The 20,722-nt window shown below is 40.3% G+C and overlaps 1 protein-coding gene across 1 annotated transcript in view; it reads right to left on the minus strand.

The window, feature by feature from the left end:
• VCAN (versican) overlaps nt 1-20,722 on the minus strand; it is a 97,874-nt gene that overhangs the window by 56,226 nt on the left and 20,926 nt on the right. Inside the window, exons 5-7 of the mRNA XM_066181937.1 lie at nt 17,455-17,629; nt 16,791-16,918; nt 7,249-7,542 (exon numbers count right to left, since the gene is read on the minus strand). Of these exons, the coding sequence (XP_066038034.1) occupies nt 7,249-7,542; nt 16,791-16,918; nt 17,455-17,629 (597 nt within the window). The remainder of the gene's footprint in view (nt 1-7,248; nt 7,543-16,790; nt 16,919-17,454; nt 17,630-20,722) is intronic.

Consider the following 20,722-nt stretch of genomic DNA (forward strand, 5'->3'; position numbering starts at 1 on the left):
AGGAAATCAAACTGAACAACTTCAGACATGGTTTAACATTGCAATTTCCAGAAAAAGATTTTAGTATGCTCTGTGCTGTTTAATTTGAGATTAGTATTAGCGTATTTTATGGAGGAAAAATCCTTATTTTAAGAATTGTATATATTATAATTTATATACATGGTTTTTCAACATTACTAGATCTACCCAGGTACCTAACTTGAACTACTGGAGCAATTTTTCTGCACTCAGAAATACTGTTGATCTGTTTACATTTAGGCATGTACCTAAGAACATGGAAGGACATAGACCGTATAGACAGAGATTGTTTTGAATCACTGCTAACAGCCAAAACAACAGAAAACTGCTTTAAGTTGGAACAAAAGTTGGAAATAGTGAATTCTTTCTGTGAATTACAGTCAAAATAAATTATTTATCACAAAATATAAGAAATGTTGAGACACTCAAAATTAATGTTTGAAATCTTCAAGCCAAATTTAAGCACAATGACAATAAAGAGAGCTGCTTTGCTTAATTTGTACATATTTTTATATGTTAATTTGTTAAGTTCCTTCTTGGTGTCTGTTCCTTCCCTGCTACCAATCCTGGCAGAGAGGACAGCCTTGAATGTTCCCCTGAGTCCAAACGTTTTGCCAGCTGGAGTTTGACTAGCAGAACCTTCCAAGATGAACAAGGTTAAGATAAAGAACAGACTTAAAAAAAAAAAAAAATAAAAAAAAAAAAAATAAAAAAAAAATTGGTGTTCTGAGTTACAGACTGAGCAAGAAACCTCTGATCATGGCACTGATCCAGTACTTGCTCATTCACACCTTTCCAGAAGCAGAGATGTGGGATTTTGTTCATAAATAATGAGACTTTTGATAGCAGAATTCAAAATCTGACAGTGCAGCTGTGAGAATTCCTCTGTAACTCCAGGTGTATACTCCCACTCACCTACACTCTGTTTTGACATCGAAATCAAAAGCCAAATGTAATGAGAAAAATATGAAAGTCTATATGCAGGATCCATTCCTGCTTACAAAGCATGTGCCATACCAGAGAAAGCCAATAGGATTCTTAAAAAACCAAGAAATTTGAAAGCTATCAGTCTGTCTTATTTGCAAGAAAGACTTATAATGAAAAGTTTTGCATCCTCTTCACACCATTGCCCAAGGTCTTTTCTTCCAGCTAACAAAACAACAGAAGCAGCAACTTTTTTAGCTCTGTGAACACAAATACTCTTAAGTAAAACCACTTGCTATTTCATAACTTCTGAAGTCAGAGATTGAAGGGGGAAAGATACATTATTTAATCTCCTGTTTTCCGCACATGCAAGTGTAGTTCTGTGAATGAATTATAACCTGCCAATCTATCCACAAAAGAAAAATAGCAAACAGCATTTCACTTTCCACATTATTTTATTATGAAACTGCCAAAGAGGACAAAAAAAAAAATCAGCAAGCCTCTTTAGTCAGCTCTTCCTAATTAAATCTATAACCCAGCACCAAATAAAAGCAATAATCTTTGCTTTGTGACCACAAAAAACAATTGAAGAACAAAAAGGTCAAGATTGTCACTTGAGTAAAAACTGACAGCAGAATTCTTGGTGCTTTGTTCCCTCCAGCTGGTGTGAAAGGAGAGAAGTCACCCCTGTGTGCTGTGAGTGATACCCAGATCCCACAGTGGTAATGGAGCAAAGGTGACAAAGAGCAAAATCAATTCATGTCTTCTGAACTTGAACACTTGAAGGGATGGACCTTCCACTTCTTCACATTGTTGTTCCTGACTATCCTTGTTACCTGACCCATCCAGTGACCTGAGGCAACGAAAGGAAAATGCCTCCCACTGTGTCTTCTTTTTCCTCTCTTGCTCTGGCCACAATGTTTGCACTTAGAGGTTGTTCCTAAAGCACCTTGTTTTGAATCACTCAGGTAAATGGAAGTTCTCTTGCCCAGCCAAAAGAAATATCTCCTCCCCAGCACTTCATGGTGCACCAAACAGTTGCTCCTCATTCATCAGTCAGGTTGATAAACCTCTGTTCCTACTTTACGAGCATTTAAAAGGTTGAGCTGCACCCAGCAACATCCTCCCCCTCCTTCTCAGGGTGAGATACTGCTGAGATGTATAGCATGGGCTGGTTTGGAGTGGATTGTGATCCTGCAGTTTTTGGCATGGTCTGACTGGGCTCTCAAACTCCTTAGGCAGAGTGGCTTGAAGAAATTGCAAGGAGCTGTTGGTGTGCTGGTCACCATGAGTCCAGCAGAGAGAGGGAAGAATTTACTAAAGCCACACCTGGCCAAGAAATTACTGGGGATCTCAGCAGCTGTGTGGGTCTTGGTAAATGGCATATCTGAGAGAGGAACACAGATTTACTTTCCTAGGAAAATAATAGAAGGCTGGAGAACAGTTGTCTGAGAGTAATCTCTTTGCACAGCTTCACCTTCGAAGATGTGAAGTTGTGCCTGAGCTCTGCCTGAGCAGAGCCTGCAGCCCTTCACACACTGTGGTTAGTGCCCTGACCTTGGGATCCTCACCTGCCCATTCTGATACTGGACTCTGAAATGCTGGAGCACACTGTCTTTATTATGCCCATCACTGCACTGTCCTACTTCTGAGATAAGTTTCTTTTCAGGTTTTTTTTCCCTTCAGACTGGCAATTTTGCTCCCCGTGCATCACCATGTCCTATGTCTTCATTATTCAGCGTCCATTCCCAAACTGATCAGAAATCCACAGATCTCCCGTAGCACAGCCCCTGACATCAGACTGGAAATAATTCCCTCATCCAGGAAATAGCTGGGACAAGCAGCTACTGACGGTTGCTGTGGAGAAGGACAGAGCTGCCCAGCTATTCAAAGTTTTCCAAGCTAAGTCATGTGCAGCAGAAGGGGAAGGCAACATTTCTTCTGCCAGCTTTTGAGCTGTGCCTAAAGTCTTTATCCTTCCTGCTGCTGGAGCACTGAGTACTGTGGATGTTCCCTGAGGCTGAGCCTGCCATTGCGGTGGCTCATGCTGTAGGACACCTCAAAATCTGAGAAGGCCATCATTTCCTATATCTCTTCTAGAAAATTGTGCTCTGATTTTGAGCTTTAGATGGATGAAGCATCAAAGCAAGAGGCCCTCAGCCCCAAGCAGTGGAGGACTTGGATCCACTCTCGATAGGGCTATATTGAAACAATCAAAGCAGCATGGACTCCATTTCTGAAGAACACACATGGCAACACCATCCCAGATCTGGAATTTTCCAATCTCCAGCTAAAATTAAATCACAATGCCAAACCAAAGTGGTATAACGAAAGAAAAGCAATAAAGGTGCATGAAACAAAGTCAAAATGAGAGAGGAAAATGGGAAAGAGAATGGACAAATCCAGAGCAAAATGGTCAACACGTGTTTTGAGTCAAGTAAAAAATGTTTTGCTGAAAGATTCGCCAAAACCAATACAGGTCTATGAAAGATTTCAGCTTTAATAAATCAGTGTTTCTCAGCAAAAGGGACATTTATGTTTTAAAAAAATTCAACCACCTCTGTGTACGAAGCTCACCCAGTTCAGCTTTGTTGCAGCAATGTAAGTTAAAAACCTGAATGCCTTTTGCTTAGTGACCTTCTGGAATTTGTTCTACAGGTGCTGGGGGATAAAAAGGCCCATCGAAAGTCAGCTGAAGTCTCTGACAAGATTTCTACAAACTACAGTGAATTAGGCCTGGGAGGCAGAAGTACATGATTAAATAAATCCCTTATAGCCCTCTGAAAGAACTAATCATTAAATATGCATTTATTAAAAAGGATAGTCTTAATGATAAAATGTTTTAATCTCTTACAAATTAGCATAAGTGGTCAGCAACTGCTGTTCTATTTTTTATCTTTTTTTTAAATTAATTTAAACATCTTAATATAAGTCCTATATGTTAACATTTGAAAAACTTTCCCTCTGATGATGGCCTCCCAGGAGTTGGAAGTACTTAATCATGTGTCCAACTTGAAACCTTTTCAGGCCCTATCAGATACATGATTAGGTATCTCTCAGAGAAAAGAAAGAAAAAGAAAAAAAAAACAAAATAAATAAACAAACAAATAAATAAATAAATAAATATTTTTTTAAAAAAATAAAGGTCTGGCAAAGGCCTTGGAGGCATGAAATGAAACACACAGACAGTGTTTCAGAAACTTTGACCCATGTGGTTTTTGAAGAGTGAAAAAGTACTTTAAAAGTACTTGTGATCAAAGGGGAGAAAGTTTCAGGGGTTTTTAACAGGACTTTTTGATTTTAAATCATGCATCATTAGTCTGGGCCACTCTTATTTTCATAAAGTCAAAACACTTCATACAGTGCAATTTTGTACCCATAACACTGCTTAAGTTAAAATCCTGAACTTAACTGTACTTTAAAAGTTGTCCAGGCTAGTTGCCCTACTGAAACTAATGAAAATCATTTTTAAATTGAATTTAGTCCTTGTGTTTTTCATGTATTTCAATAACTATGATTCCTCTTTAAAGGCAAGCAAAATGCCCAAAATACAGATTGAGGTTTCTTAAAACCACAAATTAAAATTAATATTTTGAGATTTTCCACCAAAGAGACTCATAATCACGAAACAGGAGTGAGGAGCCTAAGCAGGGATGAAGAAGATATCCTCTTTCTCAAAAGCACAGTTTGTCTTTGTGAAGACTGAATCAGCTGCCTGGTTTGGCACAGATGTGCTGTGGTGTGACTGCATGTCCAGGTGAGGAGGGACACACCCATGCAGTGTGAGACACAGTGAGAGCTGTGAGCAGGGGTCTGGGGTTTCACTGAGAGCCCAGCTCCTGGGCAGGACAGTTTTGTTGTCAGGCACTATGTGAATCACTGTGTGAAAACTAAATGTCAATCCCAAAGCAGGCAGAGCTGGGGGACAGTGGATTTTGTGATGGACTGAAACTCTGAAACTGAGATGATGCGAAATTTCGGAAGAAACTTCCAGACAAAAGATGATTTGCAACAAAAGGCTTAAATTCAAGCCTTCTGCTTTCATGCAGAGCCTCTTTTTTAATCCTCTCTCTTTTTCTGCCCCAAAGAAGGGACTGGTTCCAAGGGCCCTGTGGGAGAGAGTGACTCACTCTAAAGCCACTGCACCAGACAGCTGCTTGAGATGTGGAGGACCAAGATGCTGGGCAGGAGTCTCATTACTCACCACTTGCATAAATCTTTTAGCAAAAGCAGTGAGGAGTCACAGCTGGTTCCTGTGAGATCCCAAGCACCTTCTGAGAGGGAGAGAAAGCTTTCAGTAACTTCAGAAATTTGTGGCACCCTGAAGGAGGGCACAGCATGACACCCTACACAAAGCCAGATGTATCTGGCAAAATCTGAGTCCTCTATCCAGCAGGGTTTAATTAATTCTGATATTCGGTTGTTTGTAATTAAAAGTGCTAAAGAGCCGCTCAGTCTCTACCAAATTGTTTTGGTTCTGTTTAGTCTTATTTTCTCTTGTAAAAAGTTTGATAGTCCTGAACTGTCTATTCCTGGGTTGCAAAATGATGAAATATTTATTCTTTATATACCAAGGGCAAGACTTTGCAGGAAAAGCCTTTATATAACAGGCAACAACCCAATACCTATCAAGGTCACCCTTAGAACAAACAGTATGTTACCACAAACCGTGCTAACTAAAACTTCTGGAAAGAACACTGTAAAGGCACATCTTGCTTGAAAGCAGCAAAATCCACAAAAACAAACAGCAGGTTGGAATTTGTCCTAACTAAAGACTAGATTACAGGCAAAATGTTCAGTTCTTACCCCAGTCTTTTAGAGGGACTTATGAAACATACCCTCATTAAAGTCTTTTTTATCCACAACACTTTAAACAGGTCATAAACAACTTGGAGTAGGAACAGAAGGAGTGACATGACAAAATGCTGCTCTGCAGACTAGAGCAGACTCCTGAACTTAAGTCCTTTTTCCTGTAAGCAGTTCCATCAGGCCTATTTCCACATGCAAAGTTTTGGAACATTACACCCACAAACTATAAAGGAAAATTAAAACAACAAACCAACAGTGTCTGAGAACAGCCAGACCATACTGTTGCAGCAGATGTCAGGATTTGTTCTCATAGAGTAAGATTTGCTCATAAATGACTCTTCAGTGCCTGAGCTGGAAAGATCTGCAGCTGCAGTAAGTTCATCATCCACAAAAATGGGGACAGTACAAACTGCACATTTCACAGTTCTGAGTTGCAGTCACTGGACTGAGTCCAAAAAACCTAAATATTCATAGTTAATGACCAAGTTCTGAACTTTTAACTCAACACAACATTAATGTCAGTCATGCTATTTGCAACAAGGAACTCCCTTGGACAGAGAGGCCTGCAGGGAAATACTTGAGCTATCCAAGCTCCCCTTGTGCTGAGGCTGCAAGTCTCAGGGAAGCATGATATTCAGCTGGGAAGCAGGCAAACCTTTTGGGACAACAGGGACCCATGCAAGGAGAGGCTGCACCATAAGAGCAGAACCAGGCAGCTGGGACTGACAATAGATGAGGTTACAGAGCAATATTTGACCCCAAAAGAAACCTGGCAGGTGTGGAGAACATTTGGTTTAGATTGGTGAAGTCTACCATGTAAATGTGGAAAGCGCTTGAAGTGCCTGTGAAAATACCAGGAAGAAAACAAGCAGCAGTAAGAAAGGCAATTTAGACCACCCAATGGCCCATGAAACACTGAGTAAGAAAGAGAAAGAATGTGCATCCCAGGACAACATGCCTGGGATCCAGAGATAGCCCACAAATTACTGGCATCTGAGAGACCTGAAAGTTGCCAACCTTGTACATGGCCCATGTACAGCATCTTCTCTTGCCACCATCTTTGGAGACAGAATATCCATTGCTCACCTTTAGGACATTTATCACAGAACCACAGAACAGATGTGGTTGGAAAGGACTCTGAAGATCATCTACTCCAGCCCCTGCCAAGGCAGAGTCTCCTGGAGAAGGTGACATACTCAGGTGGGCTTTGAATGTCTGTCTTGTGCCCATTGACAAGATGCAAAGATACCAAGGTTCACTCAGGTGCTAAAATATGGAGCACTCACAGAGTCACAGTCAAAAAACTGCTCAGGCTGAAATCTTACCTTGAAACTCTGCCTGTCTTCACCTGCTAATGTTACTTTGAGACATTCATTTTAGTTTCTAAAAACCCGCGAGGGCTGCAAACATTGAAACAAAACATGTGATAAAGAAACCACTTCCCGCGGCAAGCATGCTGAAAATCACGACTAAAAGAAAAAATAATTAAATGCTTACGTTCATAGCAGTAGGCATCAAACTTGCTATCGGGGTAAGGGAAGCCTGTTTGGTTCTCATAGCGATACAGGGTCCTCACCCCAAGTAAACCCCCACCGCACTGGGGCCGCGCCACAGAGGCCGGGTACCGGACACTGCCGTCCGCCAGCCACCCGTAGTCACACTGGTCAAAGCCATTCCTCCAGGCCACATAGAGGTTCCCCACAGAAGCCAGAACACCGCCTCGCTCCTCACACAGCTCCCTAGCTTCCTCGAAGGTGAACTTCTGGGGGGCTGAGACATGGACCACTTCATCTGGAGGAGGAAGCAAAAAAAATAACAAAGGCTGAGTAGCACGTTCCACCATCAATCAATTCCCACCTCCCCCCGCTCCGGCCCCAGAGTCCTGCAAGGTTGAGGCTTTTTCCTAAAACACAAGTGTTTTTTTCCTTAAAAAGAAAAATAATCAGATAGTTGTAAAACAAATGTTCCAGGCTTGACTTTGAAAGTTAAACTGCCACAAAGCATGAGCATTTATAAGCAAACTTTTTGCCATGAAGTACACTGTGGCTGGACACTGAGTCCCTTACTTGGTCTTTAGCAGAGGTAACAGCAGCCCTGAGGCTTCACTGTAACCCCTAGTAGAGTATATTTTGCAGCTCAACTGAGTTAATTAAATCCAGTCCATCAGAATTTGCTTTCTCCATAACGCACATCTGCTTCTGCAAGCCTCCTACCTGGCCCTTTTAGGCATTGCTAGAATCTCATTTCAAACACCCAAAAAATAGGAAATATTCTTCACAGGCTGCTCTAGAGCAGCTTCTAATGTCAGATTTCCATCAGTCTTCATCTTGCCCCATGTGGAAACAAAGGTTAGGAAATGCACAAGACATGTTGCATGCACAAAGCCCTCTTTGTGTGAAGAAGCTGAATTAGTCTAGAATGTTGATAGTGTGGTTCAGCTTCCAAGGAATAACAATTTGTAAGTAATAGCCATCCATTTGGAAACTACAACAAAGCAAATAGCACCTCTAATATTTTGCTTCCAAGGTAAATCACCTTGTCTTGGATGCCTCATTCACCCAAACACTCTAAAGAAAAATCAAACCTCCCATGTTCATGTCCTGGGAATAAAGCAGTAAACTGACCCTTTCCCAGTTTTCGCTTAGACTTCAGATGAAACCAACTAGACCTAAAATGAGAGTATTCAAACCAGCAGCGCAAATTCAAAATATGTATTGCAAGACAGCGATGCCCTCCCTCAGCCACAGCAGGCCAGGACACAACAGCCACTCCTGCAGGAAAACACTGCTTTTCCACACCAGCCATGCAATCTGTCTTAACCCCTGCACAAGTCTGAAGGGAACACAGAAAAACGCAGACAGAAACTACATCACCCCAAGCAGTTTCATTCACATCAATATTACGCTTGTTTGGGGACTAAAAGGAATGCAAGTGTGAAAAGAGGCAAGGTGCCAACTTTCTTTTTCCTCCTAGGTAGAGGCTTTGATTTGTTATTACAGCTGTAGCACCAATCCCATAGTGTAACTTGCCTTATATACATTGTGTGGAGCTTGCAGCCTGGAGGTAGAGGGACAGAGTGTGTCTATTGGAGAGGGACAGATAAAGGAAGCAAAGATCCATTTGTCCTCAGAATGGTTCATTCAGCTCTTCAGACCACACAGATAACGACTATTTTTTGTTACATCCTTCTGCATCTACCTGCCAGCTCTGGTGCCATGTCCAGCACAGAGTGATGGATGCAGTTATCCCAAAATCCTGTCCCAAAAGCAGCACCATGGAACGGGAGCAAAGAAGGACCTCTCCAGGGCAGCCCTCTCTGCTCTGAGGACTGTTCATTAATCCACTCACAGCAGCCATGATGTATATGAAAATTAGCAGTTAAAATACAATTTAATTGCAGTTATATAGCAGATATCAGTCCAGTTAGATATGATGAGATGAGGAAGTGAGAAAAGTGAAGAACAATGAATTGTCATGACTTCTGTAAACAAAAAAATAATTGCAGACAATCCCACAACATTCCTTCTGAGGAGAAACCTATAGAATACATGGGAAAGTGGGTAAACAGTGCAAGATTACTAGAAAAGCAATTTTTCCACCAAGTGATTTAAATTACTGGCTCCAAATGGAGCTTGTACACAACATCATTGAAGTCTGTGCTATTTATTCCTCTGAGCAGTCATCTGCACTCAGTTAAGGCAGAGAAACTTAGTGAGGGGCTATGTCTTGGTGTAAGACTTCAAAATGCAGGGTTCTTCTTTAAGAGACATCACTTGGCAGAGAACTGACTTACCCAAGCTGCACTTCCTAGGCAGAAGTCCGCCTCAAATTTGCCTCGGAGTATGCCTGTATCTGCAATAGTGATAATCCTGCACACTTAAAAGATGGGTGTCATACCTTTCTCTGCATTGAATATATTCTACTGATCCCACATGGGCTTATTTCATTCATCTCTTAAAATCAGCTGCTGTCAAACAGATACCATCTTTGTCAAGGATTGTTTCACAAAAAACAAAACCAAAGAAACACAATTAAAAACAAATTAAGGAAAAAAAAATAAACCCCCCACATATTTCAGGAAAAACATATCTTAACCGAAACAATCCAGTAAGTGAAATCCAAAGTATTTGACACCTAACTGGTATATTTAAGAATTTAGGAGAATAACCTCACAAAGAACGCAAAAAGGCAGCAGAGCAATGAGCAAAATTCCATCATATACCAAGTAAATGCACATTTATTTCAGGAATGCTAGTGATAAGACAAAGGGCAAAGGTATTAAAACATGTCATCTTGTTATTGCTCTAGTCAGAGAGCATTTTTCTATGATTCCACAATTCTGATTTTTAAAAAAAATCAAGTAATGGGCAAAAGTCATATTGCAAATAGCAGTCATTTACTCTAGGAGCTATGACTCCTCAATTTGTCTCTCCAGTTTGAAAATAGATTAAAATTCTTTATGATTAAATGAGCACTTAATGTGATTAATAATTGTTGGGATGAAATGTGAAAAACAAAGAAAGAGTTTAATAACTTTTAATAAAGTTGAATAAAGGCCTTGCTTGATATATGAATCTAGAAACATTTGAAAGTTTGTTCTGCTTCTGCAAGCTTCTCAAACCACCTTACAAAAACCAAATTAAATATGGGGGGTTTTCCTGGGGTTTCTTAATCTCATTCACTTCTAGCATGTGGCTGAAACATCCTGGCTCCTTCAAATTATCAAAGAGAAAACGACTCAAGCCTTGCACAGAAACTTCTTCTAAAAAGCAAGAAAAATAATTCTGAAGTTAATGAAATGTATTTTATCCATGCAGCCTCTACAATTTACTCCTGTTTTTGCAAGCACAACAGCTTCCATATTTAACAGGAGGACTGATACCACCACATTCTTACAGTGTTTTTATTAAGATGACTGGAAGCCCCTCAATTTGCCAGCCAAAACATTGAAAACAAGGAATTTAAGAGGGAAAACTCGTCTGTTCAGCAAACAAATGGCATAGCCACCAACACCAGCAGGGCAAATTCAATTCTCTGTGTGTGTTAAACAGTCATGTGCAATGTTTTTATAGCTGGAGCACACCCTGAGTAACTCAGCAACACTCTGCAGGCAAAGCCCTTTTTTTAGGCCAGCAGATGAAGAAAAACTGGTTCTGCAGTACCAGGGGGTGGGGTGGAGAATGTGACAGTGTTTAGGCTGTAGACAATAATGTAATGTCTGTTATTGCTGGCTCCTGCTCCAAACCAATCTCCAGGCTGATGGAACAGCCTCAGCAGTCACAGCACTCCAAGAATCCCCAGGATTCTCCTCTTACACGTCCTTGTTTTGCTTGGTCAAAAGAGATACCTGATGAAATTCAGGCTTTTTCCATCTCTGTCCAAAATATTAGGGCAGATGAAGAACTCAGATTTTTCTCTTGAAGACAAAAGCTGATTCACCTAGAATCCCCCAGGAGAAAGTTTAAGTTCTACAAGAATCAGTCCTACAAATCTTATCAGGGGATTTTATAGCAAGTTTCATTGCTTTGATTCACTTTCTCTCCTCAGGAGATGTCTTGGTGAGCTGGGCATGTTGGTAGATGTGAATGTCATGAAACATAGAACTTAAAAGAAAAGTGGGAAGAAGGGCAGGCTAAAACCAAAGCCAGGGGTCAACACACAACCTGTACTGACTGGGGTGGTGGTGCTGGGTTGACAGTTAGACTTAATGATCTCAAAAGTGTTCTTACCCAGCCTCAATGATTCTGTGATAATGTGATTATTACTGTCCCATCTGGAATTTGGTGCTCATGAGCTTTACTCTGTGGTCAGGTGCTCAGATTCTACAACCTCCACAGTAATCCAAAGCCAGATATTAGAAAATGCAGAGGGATATTAATTGTATGAAAAGCTAATCCTTCCCATAGGAGGAAATGCTTAACTCTCACAATTTAAAAAGAAACAAACAAACAAAAACAAAGCCAAGACAAAAACTTTCCAGTGCCTTTTCATTTTAGTCCTTTGGTGCTAGTTTTGTTTGAGAATAAACACTATCTCCCACTAAGAATTTGGGAGCCTTTGGAGTCTTTTTTTTTTTTTTTTTTTTTTTTTTTTTTTTTTTGGCACAGCGTGCCTGTGGTGAGCCCCAGAACTATTCATTTGTTTCTGAGAGTTGGAACCCACCTAGTTTATCAAGCAGCGATGTCCTTTGGGGGTATTAGGGCTCCTGGATTCCGTGACTACAGCTGCAGACAAGGGCGTCCTGGGCCAGAGACAAAAGCTGGCTGAGAGTGACAAAATGCCATTTTTTCTGATGTTATCTAGAGCATTTTGAGGGCATTTTCTCATCTGCACCTGTAACCTGTGGTTACTGCTCCTCACCTGGACACAGCCAGCATGTCAAAGCCTTGGCAGTCATGAGACTGCCATCACGATTTTCTTTTCCTCAAAAGTGTGGAATCTGTTCAAAACTTCATTCCTAGGACAAGTCAAGTGTGCAAAGAAGCAGGAATACCGTGACCACTTTGAAGACTAAAACGTATACCCTTGTGCCTTCAGGACCAAGAACTTCCACGTCCCCCACCCCTCTTTCTCTGCTGTTCAGGGCTGGTTCTTTGACACACCAGGGTAATAAAGAGGCGTCCTTAACAAAGCCACTAATTACCAAAACCACTCTTCAGGGCTGGAAAACCACAAACATCTAAGCAGCTTGGTTCAGCTTTAAAGCAGAAGGCTGGACAAGATGAAGAAGTCCTTCTCTTGCATGTCCGAACAAGTCAGTTGATTTCTTTTGATGCACAGCAGCAGTGATTTAAATAAACTTTCCTGAATGTCTTGAGTCTGTTCTGTGCAGACCCATTGGCTGAACAGGAATCCTCTCGAGAACTTAACCCTGAATGATTGTCACATAATCCAAGGCTGGATAAGTGTCCAGTATAATGGAAAGGCTCATCATTCTACCACAGGCTCTGAACTGGAGAAAAAAATATGCTTTTCTCAGTGTCAAAGTTTTGAAATCTAATCTAGTTGTTACTCCAGAATCAGAATAGACTCCAGAGATCTTTAGGTGCCCAAAACACAGAAGAAACTTCTCACATGACGCCACATTTTAGATTATGACTCCTTTAATTATGACTATCATTCTCACAGAAATTTCCATGACAACAGCAAAACCGCATGAGAGTAGGTGGAAAGTATTCAAAGGACATCCGGTTTTGGTTTTTGTCCTTCTTCCCTACACTCACTGTGGGGAGGAGATGGTGCATGGAAGGAAGGCTGTACACAGGCACCCCAAAAATAACTCTGTTAGAGTGAGTGCTCCATCTGCACATGACAGTCGCTTGTCAGGCATACATGGGTTCTGAGGGAGCCTGGCCAGGAGACAATCCTGATGGGGTGGTTTGTGCTTTGGCTCAGCACAAGCCCTCACTCCACTAGTGGGCTTTGGTGGTGGTTCTATGTCCCCTTCTGACACCACAGCGCTGCCAAATTAAGCACACACTGCTTGTCTGAAAAATTCAAACCCTTCCTCACCCACCACCCATCTCCATCCAAGGGATTATACCACAGGAGACATCCCTTTGGCTGGTGGTGTTAAGAGATCCTCACCCAAACCATTGCAGCTCAGTCACTTTACAATATTTAATCATAAATTACTTCCTGCAGCTAAAATACCCTAAATGTTTCTGTTAGTGCTTGGTACACTGAAATAAGAGATGAAATATGAGGAATGTAAAAGAGTTTGCAATAAAACACCATGCCTAGTACCTTTTTAATGACGCTTTGGCTCCAAGTTTTCATTTTTATCTCCAGGAGCTCAGAAATTTTCAATCCTTCCCACAGTTATTCTTCTGACTGTTGCAGCAAAACTCATACTATTTAAATTAGAATTGTGCAGTCATTAATCTCTCTGGCTTTCCTCAGAACAAGGAAATGGTTAGAGATAGCCCAGATAACTGGTTTCAATTTAAGCTAATAGTTTGTGATTTAAGGAGAAATCTGGGTCTCTGGCTAACTTCCTGATTCCATATGGCCAAAAAGGAATAAAATAGAGATGGGGTTGATCCTACAAATCCTCAGTGCAAATACCCAAATTTGTACTGCAAATTCAATGCACATTTATTTTAAAATGTATTGCAAGAATTCCCACCACCATTTATGGCCTTCTGGGGTAACACACCAACAGCAGCCAACAGACTAATAAGTGTTCAATGACTTCCCTGGTGACATCCTTGTTATAGCCCAAATTTTGATATCATTAGTCAGGCTTGTGCCATGAATAGTTATTCCACTGACACAGACCCTCCAAATAAGGACCTCTTTAGTGCAAGCAAGTCTAATAGGTTTGGCATTAAATCAGAGCAGGGTACACAGATATGAGCTTTAAAATTCACATGGAAAAAGTTGTATTGAAGCACACCCTAAGTGCCATGGATTCATTTTGCTATGAATTAAGTCATGAGCTAAAGGTCACACCTTTCAGGATCAACTTTTGGTGAACAGGGCCATCAAAAATCTGACATAATTTTAGCTCTTGAACTGTAAGTTTCCTACCAGCACAGCAATCTAGTTTAGTTCAACCTTCCAATAACTCCATTGACACCCTGTCTAAAATTCCATCTTCTGTGGATGAGTTGTTCTGATGGATGCTGGGTATCTTCTAACAAGCTCCTCCTCACTTGAAATTAATCCCTGTCCTAACACAAATTGTTCCTGTTACACAGACAAAGCCACCTTGGCTCCTCAGCCCCTCCTGAAAAAGGCTTAGAGGCTCAAGTTTCTGTGAAGGCACTGAGGAATGGCTTATCCTACACCACGATGTGGCACAGTGTTTTCCTAGCATGTGCCTGTTTCTCCTAATCCAAAAAGAGTAATTTAACTCTTCTGCATGTCAGCAGAATCTAACTATACTGTTTCTATGCTCTAGACCCATAAACTCCTTCTGGAAGTCATAGAAGTTGTTGTCACAGTCCTGATTTTAAAACTTCTGAGAGAATAAGAAAATAATAAAATCTCACACACACACACACACACACTAAAACCAGCAAACCAAAAATACCCAAAACAAAATAAACAAAACAAACAAAAGGAACCCAACCAAGCAAAAAACCAACCAAACAAAAAAACCAAAGAGCAACAATAGGGAAAAGTTGGGTGTGTCTTTAGCTATTATTATAATCTGGCATTAAACTTGTTCAATATAATGAATGCAATATAATGAACCAAATCTCTACAATGTTGTGCTCTAGCTTATATATTTGTTAAAATCTGGATGTTTCATATAGAAGCAGATCATGTCACCACAGTCCAGCTGATAGGCCACAGCAGCGGGACAGAAGTGTAGATGCAGCCAGAGAGGGAAACCAGGTCATAAATCCTGGCAAATGAAATTTTATAATGAAGAATCAATTAATGTCCATGAGAAATTGAGGATCTGTACATTTTCATCCATGAGGACTGCACAGTCACTGCAGCCTCTTTGAACCATGCAACAGTCTGTTTCCAGGCTGTTCCAAGCAGAGACCATCATCCTCAGTGAAAACTGCTTCAGTTTTGACTTAAGTTTTATTTTTGAAAATTTAGTGATATCTTTTGACCCTGAGAAACTGCTGGCTCACATGCACCCAGGACAATCTTCTCTGTATTAATGATACTTCTCTGTCCTTGAAGAGGGAAAGGAAGAAAGGATTGGTCTTCAACCAGCAAATATACACATTAGGTTTTTTACTAAACCTTCTTTTTGTAAGCTAGGAAAGACACAAACTGAATTTAAAAGCATTGATTTAAAAGAGATTCAGAATCCAATCCCATCAAGGACTGATGGAGGATGAAATGTCATGAATTGTAGATGTTCACAGGTGCTACTCACTGACAGATGTAAACAAGACGTAACTAAAATTAAGACAATGAGAAGGCCTAACAAAATTCTGCCACTTAATTTTCAAGTTCAAGTTACAAATTTCTCAAGCACTTATGTTTTCTGGAGGCTTTGCAATACCTGTGCTGCTTGTATTCCATAAATCTCCAAATTTTCTAGAACAGATCTTCAGCAACTAAAAATAAAACACTTACTGATTTCGGTAACTAAAATCTCTGTAAGTCATCAGCAGGAGAAAAATTGTTGTAACCTAATCTACATCTTCTCTAAAACAGATTACAAGCAAACACTGAGCACCTGCATTTTGCAATTGTTTTTTAAAAATATATATAACATACAAAGGCAGGCTTGCCCAGAGCCAAGGCTGATTTATTGTTCTGCCGACTTTAAGAGCACTAAATTAAATGTGTAACAGCCAAGGAACACCCCTGAAGATGTTTAGTTAGGAATTATCAGGGGTTTTTTTAGAAAGCAACTGTGGAACTGGCATGAATAAAAACCTGTCAAACAGAAGCAGTATGATATGCTCAGAGCACTGTAGTAAGTGGAAAATGTACTTTAGTCCTGGATGCAAAATATCTCTCTAATAATTTTATTAAACAAGACCCAGAAACCAAAAAGATTTTTTTCTTGTTTGTTTCTTTCAGAATCTGAGATGGCCCATTATTAAAAAGATAGTACTAAACATAGATGGCAATTCAATATCTGTCTAATTTTATGCCATGGACATATAAAAAGCCTTAATTACATGCTTGCTGAACTCTAATACATTTAGCAGATATACTACATCTATCCTTGTATATACTTTCCTCGTGTATACTATCCTTGTATATACTATATATCTTATATAGTTTCTCAAACATCAAATGCATTTCTTTGAAAATACTTTAATATAACATTTAAAAAATAAGACACTTCAACAGCAACTTTTGTAAGATCTACTGCACCAACTACAGGCAGCTTGAACCCTGACAGCCTCTTTGTAGACTCCACACTGGCCTTTATTTAGGACCAGCAAGACCACAAACTATAGGTTCCCTCCATTCAGCAATTCCCTTCGGATCCAGAGCAGCCAATACTTATTTTAAATGGAATTTTCTCCTTCTCTGCTATTCCACATTAGGCTCCCCAGTCACTTTTTAAGCCTCGCAGTGCACTTTCAGGCTTTGCAGACCCATCTCACCTTCCATGCGCTCCACATAGCAATAAACATCGTAAGTCTCATTAGGGAAGCGGCGCCCGTACGTCCTGACTCCTTTCTTTCCCATCTTATCTCCAAAGCAGCCAACTCTTGGATGTCTAATTGGATACCTGGGAATGCAGAAAATTTATCATTTTGATGCCTTAGGATTTTAGCCTTCATATTTTTCAAATCCTGTATTACATTAGTGTATAACTCTAAACTCCATATAGAGTGTTACTTACTGTCTTCACATTTTAGTCAAACAAAATAATTCCTCTAGGCCTGAAATTCAAGGACAGCCTCAGGCCTGAACAGTATAAACAAAAATGAATGGGGGGGGGAGCAAAGTGGGGGTAAATGACTTCATTACCTGAAGCTGTAATTGGAGGATTAGCCCTGATATGCAAAAGACCAAACTTACAATTGTGTGATAAACTCATGAGCATCATCCGTCTTAGGTGTAGCCTCTGGGAGGCTTCTGACTGCCCAAGGCATCTATTGATGGCCTTTAATAAATGCCCACTTTATTCTCTCAATCTTGTCTAGCCTCTGTTCTAGGTAGCCACTCCAAGGCATCCATTATGGCAAGACAGCAGTTTAAGTTTGCACAGGCAAGACAAACAAATTTTGCGAAAAGCATGAAGGGGCATTTTGAAAGCCTCACCTGACAGTCTGGTCAGATACCCATCCAGCATCACATTGCTCAAACCCATCCTCGTAGGCTGCTTTCAGCTGCTCCGGGCTGGCCATGACGGCGCCGTTGTCCCAGCAAGTCTGGTGGGCCTGGGTAAAATTCAGGGTGTACCTGCTGGTGGCGGCCCGGTAGTGAAACACAACACCTGAGAAGCCAAAAAAACCCCTGTCAGTGGCATATATTGAGTTGTTTCTGCAACCATCACCACTCTGTAACCTTACCTAGGTGTTGCCACAATGCTGAAAACTGATGGGTACAATGAAAAATAGTACAAAAAGGTGAGTTATTACGGTATAAATGATATTCCCCCTCTAGTGGCTGCTACCAGTAATGACAAAATACCCACAAAAATGTGCTTTTTCTGAAGCAGATTTGTTAATAGGTGATGGGCCGGGTGTCCATTTCAGCAGTTCCTGGAGCATATCAAACTGTTGCAGTGGGAGGCCTGGTGTGAAGATAGTTTTGTTTAATGCAGGATCTGTCTATAAGCCACATTGTTTTCTACACACACACAATTCCCACTGAATTTGACAACAGCTCAACAGCAACAAACCATAAAGGGGACTGAAGTAGCAGAAAACAGTTATCCCACCTTAAAAAATCAGTCCTTTGCAATACCTAACTGATTGCACTCTAAAATCCTCAGAAGTGTTTCAACACCATAAAACATCCACAGAAGGAAAAAAAAAAAAAAAACACACCACCAAAAAAAACCAAGCCCCTAAACCATTAAATGTTCCTTTTCTCTGATGGTTTTACTAGAGTACTTCATGATGAGGAAACAATGTACTTTAATAAAGTTTGGGAAAATGGTAATACTGTAGCAATAATTAATTTTACAACGCAACTTTGCTATTAGAGCATGGTTGAAAGATAGCTTGCAAATAGAAATGCAGCTGACTTAACAAACTGCTGATGCAAGAATTTCCAACTTATTTAGAAATATTTTTCTCATGCAGACAAATTCAGTAAAATTTTGCCAGTCATCAATAACCTGCATATGGCAAATAAGTAGAGAATACACATTTTTCTTCTTGTCGTGATTCACTAAGAAATTAATACAGAAAATATCTGAAAACTACTCAGCCATCAAACATAAATTTTTATCAAAGCCACTTGCAGAAAAACAGGAAATAAAAGACAAAAGGCTGGGAATCCCCTTATTTCATCATTTAATAGGGAGTCACACACCAGCTGCAGTCACTAACTGGAAGCGTGCAGACCACCAGTGTCCCCATAAAATGCCTTTCAAAACTGACAAAGCCCAACACAAACAGCTTCTTCCAAGCAACCGTGTAATTTCAGCTTCAAATGGATCCAAGTGTTGTTTGGCAACAGTGATAAGTGAAGAATACACCCCGGAAAATTATGGCTGTGTTTGTATCATTACATTAAACTTTCCAGGTGCCTGAAATTTAGTCATTAAGGGTGTTAAATTGTTAGGTTATTTCACTGCATTATTTGGCTCAGGTCCCACAACACCGTTCCAAACAATTTCTGGGCAGATTTCAAGAACAAGCAGAGAACAGGGACAGCTTCCAAAGGGCATCTTCATCCTGTGCTGGGATGCCAAAGGACCTCCTTTGGGAGCCAAGGGAGAGTTTCAATGTGAATGGGGGACACCCTGCTCCCCACAGTTTCACTGCTAAACCACCCCAGAACACAGAGTTAGGCAATGTCAGCATTTAAACCTTAAAATCACAAAAAATACTATCTAGAGATTTATATTTTTTTAACATGTGGTGTGCATAAAAATATCTGTTTTAATATATTCAGAATTTAGTAGCAGTGGTTGACCCTGTGAGCAGAGCACCTGCTGGTATAAATGAGGATTGCTATATTAGCAGCACAGCAGTAAATAAAAACAGGAGTTCAGGTGGCCTGCTTGGTGTTCTGGATCTAGAATTCAAAAACGGGCAACTTTTACAGAGCTCCCAAAAGAAGGATATAAAATATTTACCCTCTTCATAACTATGAACCCATAATAATATTCACAAGTTGTGCATCTGACTTTACTATATGTTATTTTTGGACATATATGAACATTTTAATTTTTTTTTAATATAACATTGGTGTTTCTGTAATAAAGCATATTTGATGCTGAGTCAGAAATGCTGAAGTATATGAAGCAATTTGTTAATTCAGTTTGTTGTTTTAATCTTAATTAAAATGTATTTTGTGTGAACTTGGATTGTCTCTTTTTTATAATTTTTTTCTGAGATTGCTTAAGTGATAGTATATGATTTCAAACTGGACACAAGAGTTTCTACTTCTCATTACAGCCACCAAAAGCTTTGCTACCTTAGAGGGGATGGCAACATTTTTTTGTAAAGCTGTATGTTATTTTTTTTTAAAGCCTCCTTCTGCTTAAACATATGAGTGCATTTTACACAACCAGCTATTTCACCTCTCATTCCTTCCTTTTTTTTTCACGTAGGAAGCACGCTGCCCTTCCTACCCTGGCACAGTCGTGTGCCACCTGAACAAGGCAGGACTAAAGAGTTAATATCCCAGCCAATTTAAAGTGGATTTCGCAGAGGCAAAGAAGAGCCTTTGGTCATTTGTAAATCCTGGAAAGGAACTCGGGGAATGCTTTGTTCTCCTCGCCCTGATTCACAAGGTAAACTTCACCTATTCTCAGAGCTGCAGGCTCCTCCATTTCCAGTGAGGAGCTGATGGACATGAAAGAGCCTCCGAGATGAATGGGAAGGAGGACGTCACTATGCATAAGCCTGTGCAGCAGCTGCAATAATTAGAAGACCCCTGGGGCTAAGAAGATTAAAGTGCAGGACTTTCATTGTTTCAGTTAGACAGAGAGAGGGGCAAAACCCATTGTCCCGGTCTTTGCACTTTAAAACATTTGTAAAGGATTTTCGTCCCCCTTTGTCTATTTCCTCCCCAAAAGAAAAGGCAAGAAAGGAGTTGTCCTAGGAACAAATAAGGCAACTGGAAAACAGAGTACAGCGGTATAATGTTGTCACTGAACATCTGGCAAACAAAGTCAGTGTAATTACAGGAAGGAGTAGCAGCAAGAAAGAGCACTCATAGGAAAGCAATTTGTAGCTTCCAAAATTCACTTCTGTCAGAGCAAGGGTGAACGCCTTTTTGTCATTTATCTCATGTCTTAGACCAGAAAATAAAAACGTGAAGTGTTTAACTTTTAACAAACAAGGGTTTCCGTGGGTAAGAGCCTAGTGCTGTGGTTACACCCCTTTGGGTTGCAGCTTTATTGTATATC

The sequence above is a fragment of the Chamaea fasciata genome, unplaced genomic scaffold, assembly GCF_029207755.1.
Source record: "Chamaea fasciata isolate MVZ Bird 193981 ecotype frontalis unplaced genomic scaffold, bChaFas1.0.hap1 SCAF_4, whole genome shotgun sequence".
NCBI lineage: Eukaryota > Metazoa > Chordata > Aves > Passeriformes > Sylviidae > Chamaea > Chamaea fasciata.